The sequence below is a fragment of the Euprymna scolopes genome, chromosome 11, assembly GCF_053919585.1.
Source record: "Euprymna scolopes isolate OS-2025 chromosome 11, ASM5391958v1, whole genome shotgun sequence".
Taxonomy (NCBI): Eukaryota; Metazoa; Mollusca; class Cephalopoda; order Sepiida; family Sepiolidae; genus Euprymna; species Euprymna scolopes.
The window spans coordinates 65,299,662-65,314,454 of record NC_136492.1 but is presented as its reverse complement, the minus strand read 5'-3'; the positions used below and the strand labels follow the sequence as shown (position 1 = coordinate 65,314,454).

Sequence of the window (14,793 nt, the reverse complement as noted above, 5' to 3'; positions counted from 1 at the left end):
GACCTTTAATTTTCCTCACTAACAACTGATCCCCATTTATTCAAACTAGACACATCTATATAATAATACCTTTATCTGCACACCTAACACTAAACTATCCTTGGTCTTTTGCCTACAACCTTAGGTTTGTAAAGAAGACATTTTTGTTCTAGATTGAAACAACTTTTATTTTTGTCTGAATCCAAACTAATGATGCAAGATAAGGGTTTTAAGGAGCTGAATTTTATCTATAAATATAAAAGCGAAAATGTATGTATGTATGTGTGTTCGCTTTTTCTGTGTGTCTACAAAAGGCTTCTTTCAGAGAAGCGGTCGCTCGCTTCACAACTTTTTAAAACTTTTTATATCACATATAAATCGTAATATCTCACAGTTAACAACGAAGCTCGCCTGTCTATTTAATTTGGTCGATTTCGGGAAGATAAATATTCAATATTTGTCGCTCACCACATGTGGGTTAGTCTTTTTCCTATAAGATCTTGAGGGTGGAAAGAAAAGCGTTCAGCAGTAAATGAATACTATCCCGCAGTGAAACTTGACCTCATTAACTCATTAAAACGGGCACCTGCCAAATCCAACTAATTAAATAAATTCAAACGTGTTTCCGTTAGCATCTCGCGGTGGGGCAATGGTTAACATCGCACGTTTTTTTTTTTTGGGGGGGGGGTTTCACACTTTAATTTACAACTTTGCCTCAAGGGTTCCGGTTCGATCCTCATACTTACTTTTTTTTACCTCCCCCCCTCCAAACACCCGGGCAACGCCGGGTACCCCTCGCTAGTTGATATTAAAAATGACCTTGCGTGAAGGCAAGTAAATAGAATATTAAATTAATGTAACCATCTTTGTACATTATCAAACAAGTTTCAACTCCTGTCCCAACACCGAAGTGTTGCAGCCCTATATATATTTTACAAGTACTTTAATGAAATGTGTTCTAACAAACTCATTGCACTTGTAACCCATCAATGTACATACACCTGACAAATTCGTCTCGTAACAAAATCCCAGGTTTTTACTGTAGAGATCCCTAAATGTCAGAAAGCCTTCTACTCTAATTGTTTCTTCTCTTGGACTGCTAGATTCTAAAATTCTCTCCCTGTTTCTGGCTTCCCAAACTACTAACATGCAGAAAATTAAATGTAATGTGAACAGACATCTCATCTTCTCACAGTCGCCAGAAGATATAGTACCAAAGTGGCAATATGCCTTTGTTTGGGGTGAACAAGTAAAAAAAAAAAGATGTTTACCTCTATGTAACCCCTCCACCTAAAAATCTACCTTTCCAGCCAAACAAAGATAAAGAAAAAAAGGAAATAAAATCTTGCCAAATATTGATAAAAAAAAAAAAAATGAGAAGGCAATTTGAAGCGATTTAAGAAAAATCAGTTTATTTTTTTTTTTAATTTAAAAAAAAAATTAAGAGGTATATTTCACCCCAAAATTAAATAACGTATGTTCATAGGAATTTAACCACCTTTTCTGGATTAAAGAAAACAGACTTCCACAATTGAAAGTAGATTTACACTTGAGTTTGAAACAACATTTTATTCCAATTATTTGGATTCTTCAGACTACTATTCTCATATTGAGTGTTACTTTCACAACATTTTGGTCGATGTAACTTCTAACGTTCTTCCAGTGTTTTCTGTCGAACTCGCGAATCTGCACAGAATTTTGAAAAGAAACCTTTATTCAATTCACGGGGGTTGTATCCTCTTGTTCCATCAACCATGATTGGGTAGAAGTTCTAAATAATTCGCAATTGCATTTTGAGTGTTGCCAGCACTGAGGATTGAACCTTCAACATCCAGAAGTGTAACTTTTACAACTAAATTTTACCAAGCACTCTATCTACTATGCCATGAGTTACTGTATGGATTGAAAACAGAGGTTACAATGACTGAAATTTTGTATAAACGACACCAAAGATGAGAATAGTAGTTCAAAGATGCAAATAATATGAATAATCAATCCTCATCTCAAAACTTCAGAAAAAGCATTTTATTCACTAAACGAAAATTTAATGGACGCATCTTAATATCTATTCTTGTTATTTTGCATTCTGACAACTCTTTCTCTTGTACTCAGTCTCTTTCTTAATGACTCAGCTTATTACTCTCGACATAAGACTTTTATTTAAGCCTGCCACTCACCCTACGATGGATTGGTGATGGATACAAGATGGGGTGATTAAATAATGACTGTCAGTTTTGGATAGGATGATAGGATAATGGGACAACACCCATCTTTAATCTAGAAACATTGTCAGTGAAGGCGATGAGTGTCTATCTATAGATGAAAGAGAGAGGGGGGGGAGCTTTTTATGAAGGCCTACCCCCACCTTAGAGTATCCTATTATTCTCCAGTACAAACTAAACCAACTGCAGACACTACTACTGTACCATTGTGGATCTCTCTCTCTCTTTTTTCCCCTTGGCTTGTTCATCGAACATATTTTGACATCTTGAATAGAACCGGTAACAGTAAAAAAAAAAAAAAAAAAACGACACCCATAAGTGGATTCTACTTCATTCTCTCCACCAACACACAAAAGATAAAAAGTCACATTCTATCAGAAACAAAACCAAAGAAAAAGAAAAAACTTAAAAGCAAAGAAAACGAGGAAAAAATATTCTATGGCTATAAAAAAAAGTTTGTATCATTTGGATCATTTAAACTCCTGTTCTCATCTTGAGTCTTAGTTTCATAACGTTTCTGCCGATGGAACCAACAGCCATCTTCAGATTTATCTTGTCAAATTCGGGAATCTGTCAAACTTGGAAATCTGCTCAGATTTTCATAAAGACATGCTCTTGTTCCCTCAGTCATGACTGGGTAGAAGTCCTAAGTAATTCACAATTATATTTTTGAGTATCACCAGCACCAAGAATTGAACCATCATGCTTCAGACGGATGTAACTTACAAATGAATTTTATGTAGTACTTTATCCGTTACACTACAGGCCATTCTAGAATGCCTATTAGACACTTTCCTCGAGTGTCTAAGGTGTCTCTGTACAGGGGTTTGTCAGAACAACCTAGTATGAGGATACTTTTTCCATAAAAGTAAACCTTGACCAAATATTCAAAATTACATAGGATTCGCTGCCCAAATAAGATCTCCTCAATATGGCTGACTCATATTAGCTTTTACGAGGAATAGTGCACCTCTCTAAGTGATATTACCTCAAGTAATAGCACGAAGCTGGATACTCCACCAGACTAGATAAATTCTTGTCCTGGAATCCAGTAAGACCAAGAGACCAACATGAAAGATATACTGCAACGTATAAAAATGGTTAATTGGGGAGAGGAAAATTATGTTCTTAATTTCTTTACTAACTCAGTGTTTGAGAGATAAAGAACTTTAATGGAACATTCGAATATCTATGTATCTCATATAGATTTCACGTGTTAGCCCCAGGTTGTGGGCCCCTTGATTTCTGAGAACTTCAACTGAAGTAAAATAAAACAAAAAAGATAATCTAGTGTGAACTTTAAGAGCCTTAAACCTATTCTTGCTACAATATGTATTTTTTTCTTTTTAATGATGACCTTATATATTACTCATAATTAATGGTTCCAATATTAAATTAAATTTTATACTAAATCTGCTTAATAGGTCATCGTCAACCAACATATGCACTACGTCTTTGAGTTGTCTTACGCTCCACTGTTCCATAGTGTATAATTTTACTAATTTTTACTTTTCTCTTCATATGTGGTCAACGATGCCTGACTTTTGAATATCTCCAGTGGTCTAACTTTACTTTTAGTGTGTGGCATGTCGTTTGTCACATTTATATAGAATTGTATACACACAGTTCTTAGTCATGATTTTTTTTTTTTTTTTTTTTGTAGGGGGCTTAATTTGCATAAGATGCTTTCAGAGATTTGAGTCATTCCTGATTAATGTTGTGACGTCATAAGGATTACATATTTGATCATTGTTTTTTTTGTTTTTTTTTTACAATCCATTCATATATGGCACGCAAGCTGTGGTGAGTTTTCAGGTGGTGTCCTTTATTATTTGGTCCATATTTCTTGGAGCTGATGTCATAGTCTCTAAATAGTTGTTTCGGTGGAGAGTTTCTCTTAAACTGTCCGTCTCCTCTTGATATGCATTGCTGTTACTACCTTTTGCTTTTGCTTCATGTTGTAGGCAATGCACGATTTCTTTCTTTATATTATCTGGATAGTGGAAGTTGAAATTTAGATACTGTCCTGTGAAAATTGACCTAAGATCCTGATCCGTGTGAGTTATTAACACATCTATGAAGGACAATATTATGGAAATACAAACATTAATCAATGGTGAGAACTGCGTTTGGTTACTTTTGCGCTGATCTATGACAAAAATTTGTTTACACTGGGTTTCAAGACGATTAGGTTTTAATCAGCAGAGAAGCAGTTTCATAATATGTACCGTAGGTGGGGAAACCCTTACAAATAAGCTCTGACCAGAGAAATCCTGCTTGATGCTAGGGAGAAAGGAAAGTCTTTTTTGTTGTTGTAATAGAAAATAAGTTCTAGCTGTGAATGTTTTACAAAGAGGAACCAAAGATTAGAGCTCAGTCGAACATGATCCATGGAAACAACGATAGAGAAAGATAAACAATGTTTCTTCCATGAGAAAGGCGTGAATTAAGCACAAAGCTATTTTACTTGTAGTGCGATTAAACAACATTGACAATTCCTCTTTGTTTCTCTTTTCATTTCTCCTCTCGAGTTGGTGGGCCAATGATCTAATGCTCTGCTCAAGTGTGAACAGGAATTTGTCATATCTGCAATGAGTCTTTGTCAGGCACGTGAGGAGTTACAAAATTAAAATTGATGAATTAAATCCATTTTAAAAGTATTTTAGTATACCTTCTACCCCTCACATAGAGCTTGGTTAATGGCAAATTTGTTTGTTCAAATGGGTAAGGCTTTCATGATGAGAAGGCACAGGTTGCAAGCTGAGACAAAATGGATGACACTGTTTTGGGGTGCACTACCAGATATTGGTGAATAGGGCTGTGAAGGTAGAATGGATGACTTGTCATTCAGTGAGAGATACTTGTTCTAGTCATGACAAAATATGTATTATTTGTGGAGGCACATTTTCCCATTGGACGGTTGAACACATATGGCATTACCAGTATTTAGTAAACTTATCAGATTCAGGTTATTATGCATTAATTAGTTAGCCATTTTAGATTTTTTTTTTTTTTAAATAACTAGCATGGGTGCCCGGCGTTGCCCAGATTTTTTGAGGTGTGTGTTGAGAAAATAAAGAAAGAAAAGTGGGTAGTAGGAAAGTAGGCTTGAACCCGTACTGTGAAGAAGGAAAAAAACGTGAAAAAAATGTGGCATCTTTGCTTTTACGACTACCAGCAAACCGGAAGTGACGTAGGTTAAAATTAAGGTTAGACAATCGAAAAGAGGGGATGACTTTTGAAAATATCGGCGAAAAAAGCGACACCTTCCTGTTGAAAAGTGCCCAGTTGAGGGTGAAGAAATTAATGTTTTTAGCCAATTTTTCGGTATTTGTAATCTGAAGGGTCGAGCTTCAAAACGATACTAATCTTGTGAAAATCCGTCACCTGTCGAAAGCTTTACACAGACATACAAACATACATTTATATATTGGTAGCTCAAATTTTCGACTCAAACCGATTAAAAAGCTTGCCCTATCTCTGAATATCCTTTATGTAAAATTTCAAATGTTTAGACCAGAAATTGTCTGAGTAATTTGGTAGAGACTGCAGAGGTCAAATTATTATGACCCCTGAACATTTGGTTTAGGCTCAAATCAAGTTATTAAGTTAGATCCATGTCCAAGGAACCTATATCTAAAATTTCAAGTGTTTAGACCCAAAATTGGCGGAGGAGTTTGGTAGATTTCTTAAAGGTCAAATCCTTGAACTTTGACCCTTTAACATCCAAATTTCTGGCCGAAAACGGATTACAAAGATTTTCCAAAATCTCAGTATCCTGTATATTAAATTTCGAGTCTGTAGACTGAAAATTGACAGAGTTATTGATTAGGGAAATGTACATAGAAAGACACTTTCACTTTTATAGATATATAGATAGACTAAAACCAAGGGAAAAATGTAACATATTTCCATTAAAACATTTCTCTTTTATCTTTCTCTCTTTCCTCTACCCGGATGTTCCCTTTCCCCTCTCCCCACCTCCTCTTTCTTCTCCACCCAGTCCAATCCTCTGTAGCTATGCACACACAGAGAGCCTGCTTTTATAGAATCCTCAAAGAATGAGTCGGCATAAGAGAATTAACTACTTAATTTAAAAAATCAGAATTATTTCCCTTTAGTTAGTACATAATCTGTTAGGAAAACCAACCTTCTTGACGGAATGTGCATCAGTTTTGGGTGAAAGAATGAATAACTATTTTCCAAAATTATAGCTATTATTTATCTGGGGAAACGCTGATCAAGACAACACCAACGTTGTGAGTATTTGTTTCATGGTTTTTGAGTTTTAGCCAGACATACAAAACATACAGATAAATGCCCTTTATAATAGAGACTAGCAGAGCTATCCGACATTGCCCAGAGCAAAAGTGTAACATAACTTCTATCCTTCTCTCTTGTCACACACAGACAAATACCGTTTCTATAATTGACAAGAAAGTGGAAGGAGGCGAAAGATAGAGAGAGAGTTACAAAGAAACACAATAAAACGAGGAGAGAGAAAGATACAGAGATGGCTCAATGGAAGAGAAGAGGTAGATAGAAATTTTAAAATTAAGATGTTACATTATTTAACTTTTATTAAATTCTATATGGTTCTGAGCATTTGTAAATAAGCACCAAAATTACTTTATCAATTGATATGATTTTTGGAATATGATATCTTTGTTCAAGTGCTGAGTACGTACATCATAAATATTTTTTTAATATTTTTGTCTTTTAAATAAGTGTAATCCTAAAGAAGCAGTAAATTTTTTGTCAATAGGTGAAATATGCTTTTATATATATATATATATATATATATATATATATATATATATATATATATTAATTTTTAATCTACTTAATAATTAGGCTGCATCTGGGGTTACAGTAGAACAAAATAATATATTCATTTACTTGAGGATAAATTGCAGGTTCATCCATTTCCTAATGGCATTCGTTCATAAATAAATGATCACAAAAGATCTGTTGGGATTTGAACCTTGCAGAGCTGATTCCACATACTGTAAATATCTATTAGACCAATCACACACATCCTACTGATTTTTGAAACACCGTCAGGTTTGAGAGATTGCATTGCATAAAGTATCAATGGCTACTTTGACAAATGACGCATCAACAAAACAAAAGTTCTAACACTTAATTACTACAAGTTATTTAACAAAGACACAGAAATTAAAACAAAGGGGGGTAAGTAAGGTGTTAGGTAGTAGTGTAACTCACCTGTGCGCTAACACATCCTTGAAGGTTCAGCTGCAGTTTCTTGATGTCGGGCGTCACAGCACGCACAACGTCGTTAAGATCGTTTGTCTTACTCTGCATTTCATCAATTGCAACTTCGATGGGAGACAACTCTTGCTCATTGTGTTCAACAACATCTATCCGTTTCTTCACATAAGGAAATGTATGGGAGGCTGACAAAACAAAAACAAAAAAAAAATACATGAGGCTAAAATAAACTCAATGAACCATCTCTACTATTATAATTAATGCTATGACAAGAGAGTATTCTTTTCATTATTTTGACTCTCCGGTATATATCAGTTAATATCTTGTTTTTATATAGAGTGATGTGGTTCTCGATTGATTAACTGTATCTAACTTTATTGAATATATACTCGAGAATCAAAACCATGACAAGAATATTCTCTTGTCTTGGCCTTAATTATAATATAAGTTGTGCATCTGTATATTATATACCTGCAATTTTTGCTAATAGTGCTTGGCTTTTCAGCTATAAAAAATGTATCTGTTCTAATGTTAAACTTAGTCTATTCTGTTCTCGGTCAATGAAGGGGAAGAAATTTTTACTTTTGATCCAATCTAGAGTTCCCCTTATTAGGGTGCGGGATTTCCCCCCATATTAAAAACTGTCTAACTCTGCCCTCATGAAATAAAGCTCATCTATACTTTTCCCACTGAGCAATTAGAGCAAATGGAAAGGAGAAGCAAGTTTCTACTTCTTCACTCCATCCTATGAAACTGAATAATAAAAAATATATAAAACCTCACAATTTTTGTGATAGCACAATGTAAAGTTATACTAAACAATTATAGCGACAAAGCTAATTTTGATAAGTACAAAATCACCTGTGACTCATTGGTCAGTACTATATATATATATATATATATATATATATATATATATATATATATATATTAGTATTAATGTTTGAAAATATATATGACAATTAAACCACACAGAATTTTCTGCGTTTCATCCTTGTGAGGATTCATCAAACTGTTGCATAAAATTTCTCTTGCTTTGTGTTTTTATATGGTCCCATGTTACTGGGTTTGCTAGTCAGCCAATCAGATTGTCTATTATCTATTTATCATAGCCAATGTGTATGCGTTTATCAGACAAAGATTCATGTGGCCTCTAATCCACCTATTTCTTTGTTCTTTTTGGTGGGGACCTGGTTTCACTTTTCTTTGTGTTGGGAAGTGACCTGGTTTTAATCTGGATGTTTTCCAACAGTTCTACTTTATACTAGTGTATTTGCATATGTATTTATTTATTAATTACTATAATTATGAATGGTTACATATTGTATATATAATAAATAGATCAACCACATGCATACACAATGTTATAAACATAGACACATTGAAATTCAATTCTGGTTAAAATGTATACAGACATGCGGAATAGAAACTTCTGACGATTGAGTTTACCAGAAAACTACAGTAGAGTGTAAAATACTTTTTGGAATATTATTGTTGTATATAATAATACATGCCTGAATGAAGACGAGAATTTTCTTTATATCATTATTATAGTCTCGACGTGGCAGGCAATTTTCCAGGTCACCAGTCATAATTTATAGAGTATGGATCTGAGAGTCCTCTTTTTTTTTGCCATTTCAACACGTTTAATCTTCGTGACTATCTTCCCTAAATCACTCAAACTTGCTTGCTGAGCAGAAACAATAATTAAAAAACAATAACAAAAAGAGAAGATTCCATCACCTTTAATCAGAAACATATCAATAACAATTTTCTGCCTTTCTATATATATATATATATATATATATATATATATATACACACTAGTATGGGTGCCCAGCGTTCCCTTGGCGTTTGGAGGTGTATGCTGAGCAAAAACAAATAAAACGGTCAATTTTTTTAACTTTGACCCCTATTATGACCTGTTGACATTTGTTTTGGACCCAAATCTAGTTATTAAGTTAGATCCATGTCCAAGGAACCCATATCTAAAATTTCAAGTGTTTAAACCCAAAATTGTCAGGAGTTTGGTAGAGTTCTCAAAGGTCAAATCCTTGAACTTTGGCCCCCTTAACAGCCAAATTTCTGGCCGAAAACGGATCGCAAAGATTTTTTCAAACCTCAGTACACTGTATATCAAATTTCGAGTCTGTAGACTAAAAATTGACAGAGTTATTGCATAGGGAAATATACACAGACAGACATGTTCACTTTATATATATATATATATATATATATATATATATATATATATATATATACACACACACACACACCAGCAGGCTGCCTGGTGTTAAAATACACATAAATATTATATTTTAACTATTGTACAATTCTTTTGTTTTATTATTATAAACAAAAATACCGTAGGTATGAAATGTAATGTTAAATTTCTTTACAAAAAAAAATGAAGTAAAAAAAAAAATGGAAAGAAACTGAGACATGTGCATGCAAGTATTTTGTTTTTTTCTAAACAGTTCACTGCTTGTAAGTAAAAAAAAAAAAAAATACTTGAGCTGAGATTAAAAACCTAAAGACAGTGAGTCAAATATGATAACTATTACACCAGCTTGTCATGATTTTCAAAGAGCGTTTTCAAATACACTCGTGCTTAACATAATGAAGCTCTCATGTTTCATGACCGTGCACGCACAGTCATGAAACAGTTAAAAACAGACAAAAATCCAGTGACCTCTCACGTGCCAATTTTTCAATTTTGACGCCTTAGCAGCCTTTTTTTCTGGAGGAAAATGGATTAATACATTTCCCCACATATCTGAATACTCTATATGCCAATTTTCAAGTCTGTGGATCAAAAGTTTGTTTAGTAAATAGGTTGAGAAGTATGATCAGAAAAATGGAAATAGTATTTCGACAAAATAGAGAAATAAAAACATAACTCTGTTTGTTCCTTTTTATTTCTATTTCTCTGTGTGTGTGTGTGTATATATATATATATATATAATGTGTAAACACGATTATATATACACACATGTATATGCATTCACAATCTTAAGATATACATATTAGGTTGGTGCAAAAATATTGTCGTTTTTATCAGATATATATATATATACGTCAAAAAAACGATATTTTTGCACCAACCATATATATAAATATATATATATATATATATATATATATACACATACATACATACAGTAAAAAAAACCACATGCAAACATAAATATACACACAGACACAAGAAAAGAAAAGGAAAACTATGTACTTACTAGATAATATTGTACGTAATTTGTATTGCTCATCAATAGCACCTTGTGCTTTACCATTCTTTGTGAATGGCGTCTCAAACATGAATGTTCGTATATTATTGTTTCGTTCAAATTCAGTTTGACGTTCTTTGGACTCTTCTTTGCTGAAATATGGTGTGACATAAGTCACCTGGATGAAGGCATATTTCGGGTCCAAGTCTTCAACAATTACCTACAAAAACAGAGTGAGGGGGGAGTTGAAACAAAATAATGGAAATGAAAATATCAATGTATATGAATAGGAGAAATAGAAGGAAGGTAGAGTTTTTCTAAATTTTCTTGGAAATCATATTGGAAGGATTAGTTCCTTTATTTTACAAAAAATCAACAGCAGCTGTCTTTCAAAACTAATAAGCGTTAGTTAATTAGTTTAAGACTGAATTATGTACATGCAAATACCTAACTTGCTTTGTGTGAACTGTTGCATTGTTTGATAGAGGAAATTTTATATATATATATTTATTTCTGTGGAAATATATTTTATTTCCTTATAATATATACCAATCCTTATTTAAGAATGAATGACAAAAGACTATATTCCAAAGTTCATGATGTTGACCATCTTATAATTTATTCCTTTAATTCAGTTGACATTTACAATTCTTGATAGTATTTCGCGCAAAATCAATCACTTAATTATTATATCAATCAGTGAATCTATTGTGCCCTTAACTCGTCAGAAGAAATAGCAACAAGCAAGGAAATAAAGTGCGTTTTGACATGATTAAAATCCGAAAATTGGAAGAGAAGCTGTAAATACCTGAAATTCAAAATGGCGTATTTACAGCTTCTCTTCCAATTTTCGGATTTTAATCATGTCAAAACGCACTTTATTTCCTTGCTTGTTGCTATTTCTTCTGACGAGTTAAGGGCACAATAGATTCACTGATTGATATAATAATTAAGTGATTGATTTTGCGCTACGAAATAGATACTATCAAGAATTGTAAATGTCAACTGAAGTAAAGGAATAAATTATAAGATGGTCAACATCATGAACTTTGGAATATAGTCTTTTGTCATATATATATATATATATATATATATATATATATATACACACCCACACCAAGGATAATCTAAATTAATGAACAGATTATGAATTTTGGAATATATATGTAAAAAAAATATAGTCACAAAACATGGTCACAATATTATTTTTCATTTTTATTCTTTTTATAAAATACCATTTTGGAGATTCGCAAACCAAAACTTATACTCTTCAAAATTTTAAAAAAGAAGTGACATACAGTTATGCATGTACTTGATAAAATCCTAAACTATTTAATGAACTTATTATGAATTATGGAATATGTATTCTCGGCAACACATTTGTTTTTTTTTTTCGTAAACTTCACCATTTAGTGAGATGCTACTGAAACTGTATTATATCCTCCAACAAAAGAGACAGCCAAAATATTTTGACTCGTGCTTTATTTTTTGTTTATATTCGTTTTACAATGAGTATTCTATTAGTATATATATATATATACATATATATATACACACACACATATACACACAAGGGGAGTTCCAAAAGTATGCCTCCTATTTTTTATTATACTCTGAGTTTCATCTCTATGTTGTAGATATTGACGATGTGAGACTAACCCTAACAAAGCAACCCTTATCATAGATATGCATCAAAAGCAGAGATGCATCATTGAATTCCTGACAAAAGTGCATTGAGAATGGTGGTAAGTATTTAGAAAAACAAATTCTAGAGCACAAAAGGTTGCTCGTTTTCAACTTTTAGTTAAAAAGAAAAATAGGAGGCTTTACTTTTGGAACAACCTATATATATATATATATATATATATATATATATATATATATATATATATATATACATACATACACACACAGAGAAAGATGTAGAAAGACTAGTTCATAAAAGTAAAATTTTACATTTAAAATATTTCTTCTGTTAAAAGAAAGGTTATCTATATACGATCATTTTGTTTCCATAATAAAAAGAATGTTATCAAATTCTCTGGCTTTGAATAATTCCACCTGCCCCCAAGACACAAAAAGATAAACACAGCGAACCTATTTAAAATCCTTACCCAGATGGCAAACACCGCCACCTGGGATAAATAGATAAATCTATCCTTCAACAGGATTTTTCCTCCTAAAGATAAAATCCTAAATTGTACAGAGCATGAATGATAAGCTATGGTGGAGATGAGGAGGCCAAGAGAAGTGTGTGTGTGGGGGGGGGGGGGAAATAAAAAATGTATAAAAATACCTTCTTGGAATCCATAATGAGTTTGACATTTTCTTTACCATATCGGTAAGTATAAAGAGTGGAAAGTCTGTCGCAGATTTCAGCTAAACTTGTTACCTTTGGTTCTTTGTAGATATACTCCTTCCCATTTTCTTCCTCAAAATGAGCCTGAAAATAAAAACAAAGAAAAAAATATACACTTGTATTTTGTGTTAGTTATTCTATTACGAGTATATAACCTCCTTTAAAAAAATGACAAAAAAAAAAAAAAAACCTTATCCTTTGATAGTTTTCGCACTAATATTCATATAAAATATGTTTAAAATTAGAATGTTACAAAAAACAAAAGTATCAATCGGTAAAAAAGAGCAGAAGCAAAGAAAAAGTAAATAAATATGTACTTCCTCAATTCTAAATATTTGAAAGATTTGTCCAGCTTTTTACTAATTTTCCTGTGATGAGACAATACGTTTCTTTCTTTTTCTTGATTTTTTGGTAAAATACGTTTTTTCAATTATATTTCATTCTTTGTATTCACTAATCCTTTCTGCCTTAGAAGTTCAATCTATATATCTATAAAAGTGAAATTGTGTGTGTGTGTGTGCGTGACTCGAGATTTGACATAAGAGGTATTGAGATTTGGGAAAATCTTTTTAATTGGTTTTCGGACAGAAATTGGGCTGTCAAGGGGTCAAAGTTCAACGACTTGACCGTTGAAAACTCTACCAAACTCCTCTGCCAATTTTGGGTCTAAACACTTGAAATTTAAATGTAAGTTCCATGGACATGGATCAAACTTTGTAATTTGATTTGAGCCCAAAACAAATGTTAAGGGGTCAAAATTTAAAATAATTTGACTTTACAGCCAATTTTTGATCTAAACATTTGAAATTTTACATAAAGTGTATTTGACATAGGACAAGCTTTTTAATCGGTTTTTGGCCGAAAATTTGCCTGCAAAAGGGCCAAAGATCAAAAGATTTGATCTTTGCAGTCTCTAGCAAACTATTCAGCCAATTTCGGGCCTAAACACTTGAAATTTTACATAAAGGGCATTCAGACGTGCAGCAAGCTTTTTAATCAGTTTTGGGTGGAAATTTGACTGCTAAGAGGTCAAAGTTTACAGAGTTAACCATTGCAGACTCTACCAAACTCCTCCGCCAATTTTGGGCCTAAACACTTGAAATTTTAGATGTAGGTTACCTGGACACGAGTCAAACTTTTTACTATATATATATATATATATATATATACACACACATATGCACCTAAAGTTATGAACAGTACATAGGGCCCAAGCAAAGTCGGGCTGAACTGCTAGTGTATGTTTAATATAACACAGAAATTTATAAAAGAATAACATTTAAGCTACATGCCAAAATTCAAACATATATTTTTCCGACAATATCTTCCAGAAGAAAAATATGAACCTGAGTTCTCTATGAATATTCTTTTTTTTTTTTTTGACATTATATTGCAATGCATTTTTTCATTCTAACCAAAGAATTTCTATTTTTTCTGAGGAGTATTTGCATGAGAAAGTTTGGCATTGACGTAACATTTTTTTGCATAATAAAACGGATTTGTAAAAAATGATTTGTAACATGCTGGAGGAGATGTTTTGCATGAAAAATAAATATTTGGATTTTTGAATGTAGCTATACTGTTATTCTTTTGTGTGTGTGTGTAAGTATATATGTATATATATATATATATATATATATATACAAACATATTGCTCTTCTTTATAAAATGAAGGATTTGAATTCAATTACAATCAATTAATTCCTGTAAAATTACAGACTTTTCCATGTTTTTCTTGCCTGATTTCTGAAACAATTTTAAAACGTATTTATGTGTG

General features: G+C 32.5%; 1 protein-coding gene across 23 annotated transcripts in view; it reads right to left on the bottom strand.

Moving 5' to 3' along the window:
* The window catches only part of LOC145287890 (dedicator of cytokinesis protein 9-like), a 718,435-nt gene that overhangs the window by 101,503 nt on the left and 602,139 nt on the right, over window positions 1–14,793 (bottom strand). For all 23 annotated transcript variants that reach the window (XM_080135819.1, XM_080135816.1, XM_080135818.1 and 20 more), the window contains 3 exons: window positions 12,954–13,100; window positions 10,667–10,877; window positions 7,428–7,618 (listed from right to left, as the gene is read on the bottom strand). In XM_080135819.1, the coding sequence (XP_079991945.1) occupies window positions 7,428–7,618; window positions 10,667–10,877; window positions 12,954–13,100 (549 nt within the window). The remainder of the gene's footprint in view (window positions 1–7,427; window positions 7,619–10,666; window positions 10,878–12,953; window positions 13,101–14,793) is intronic.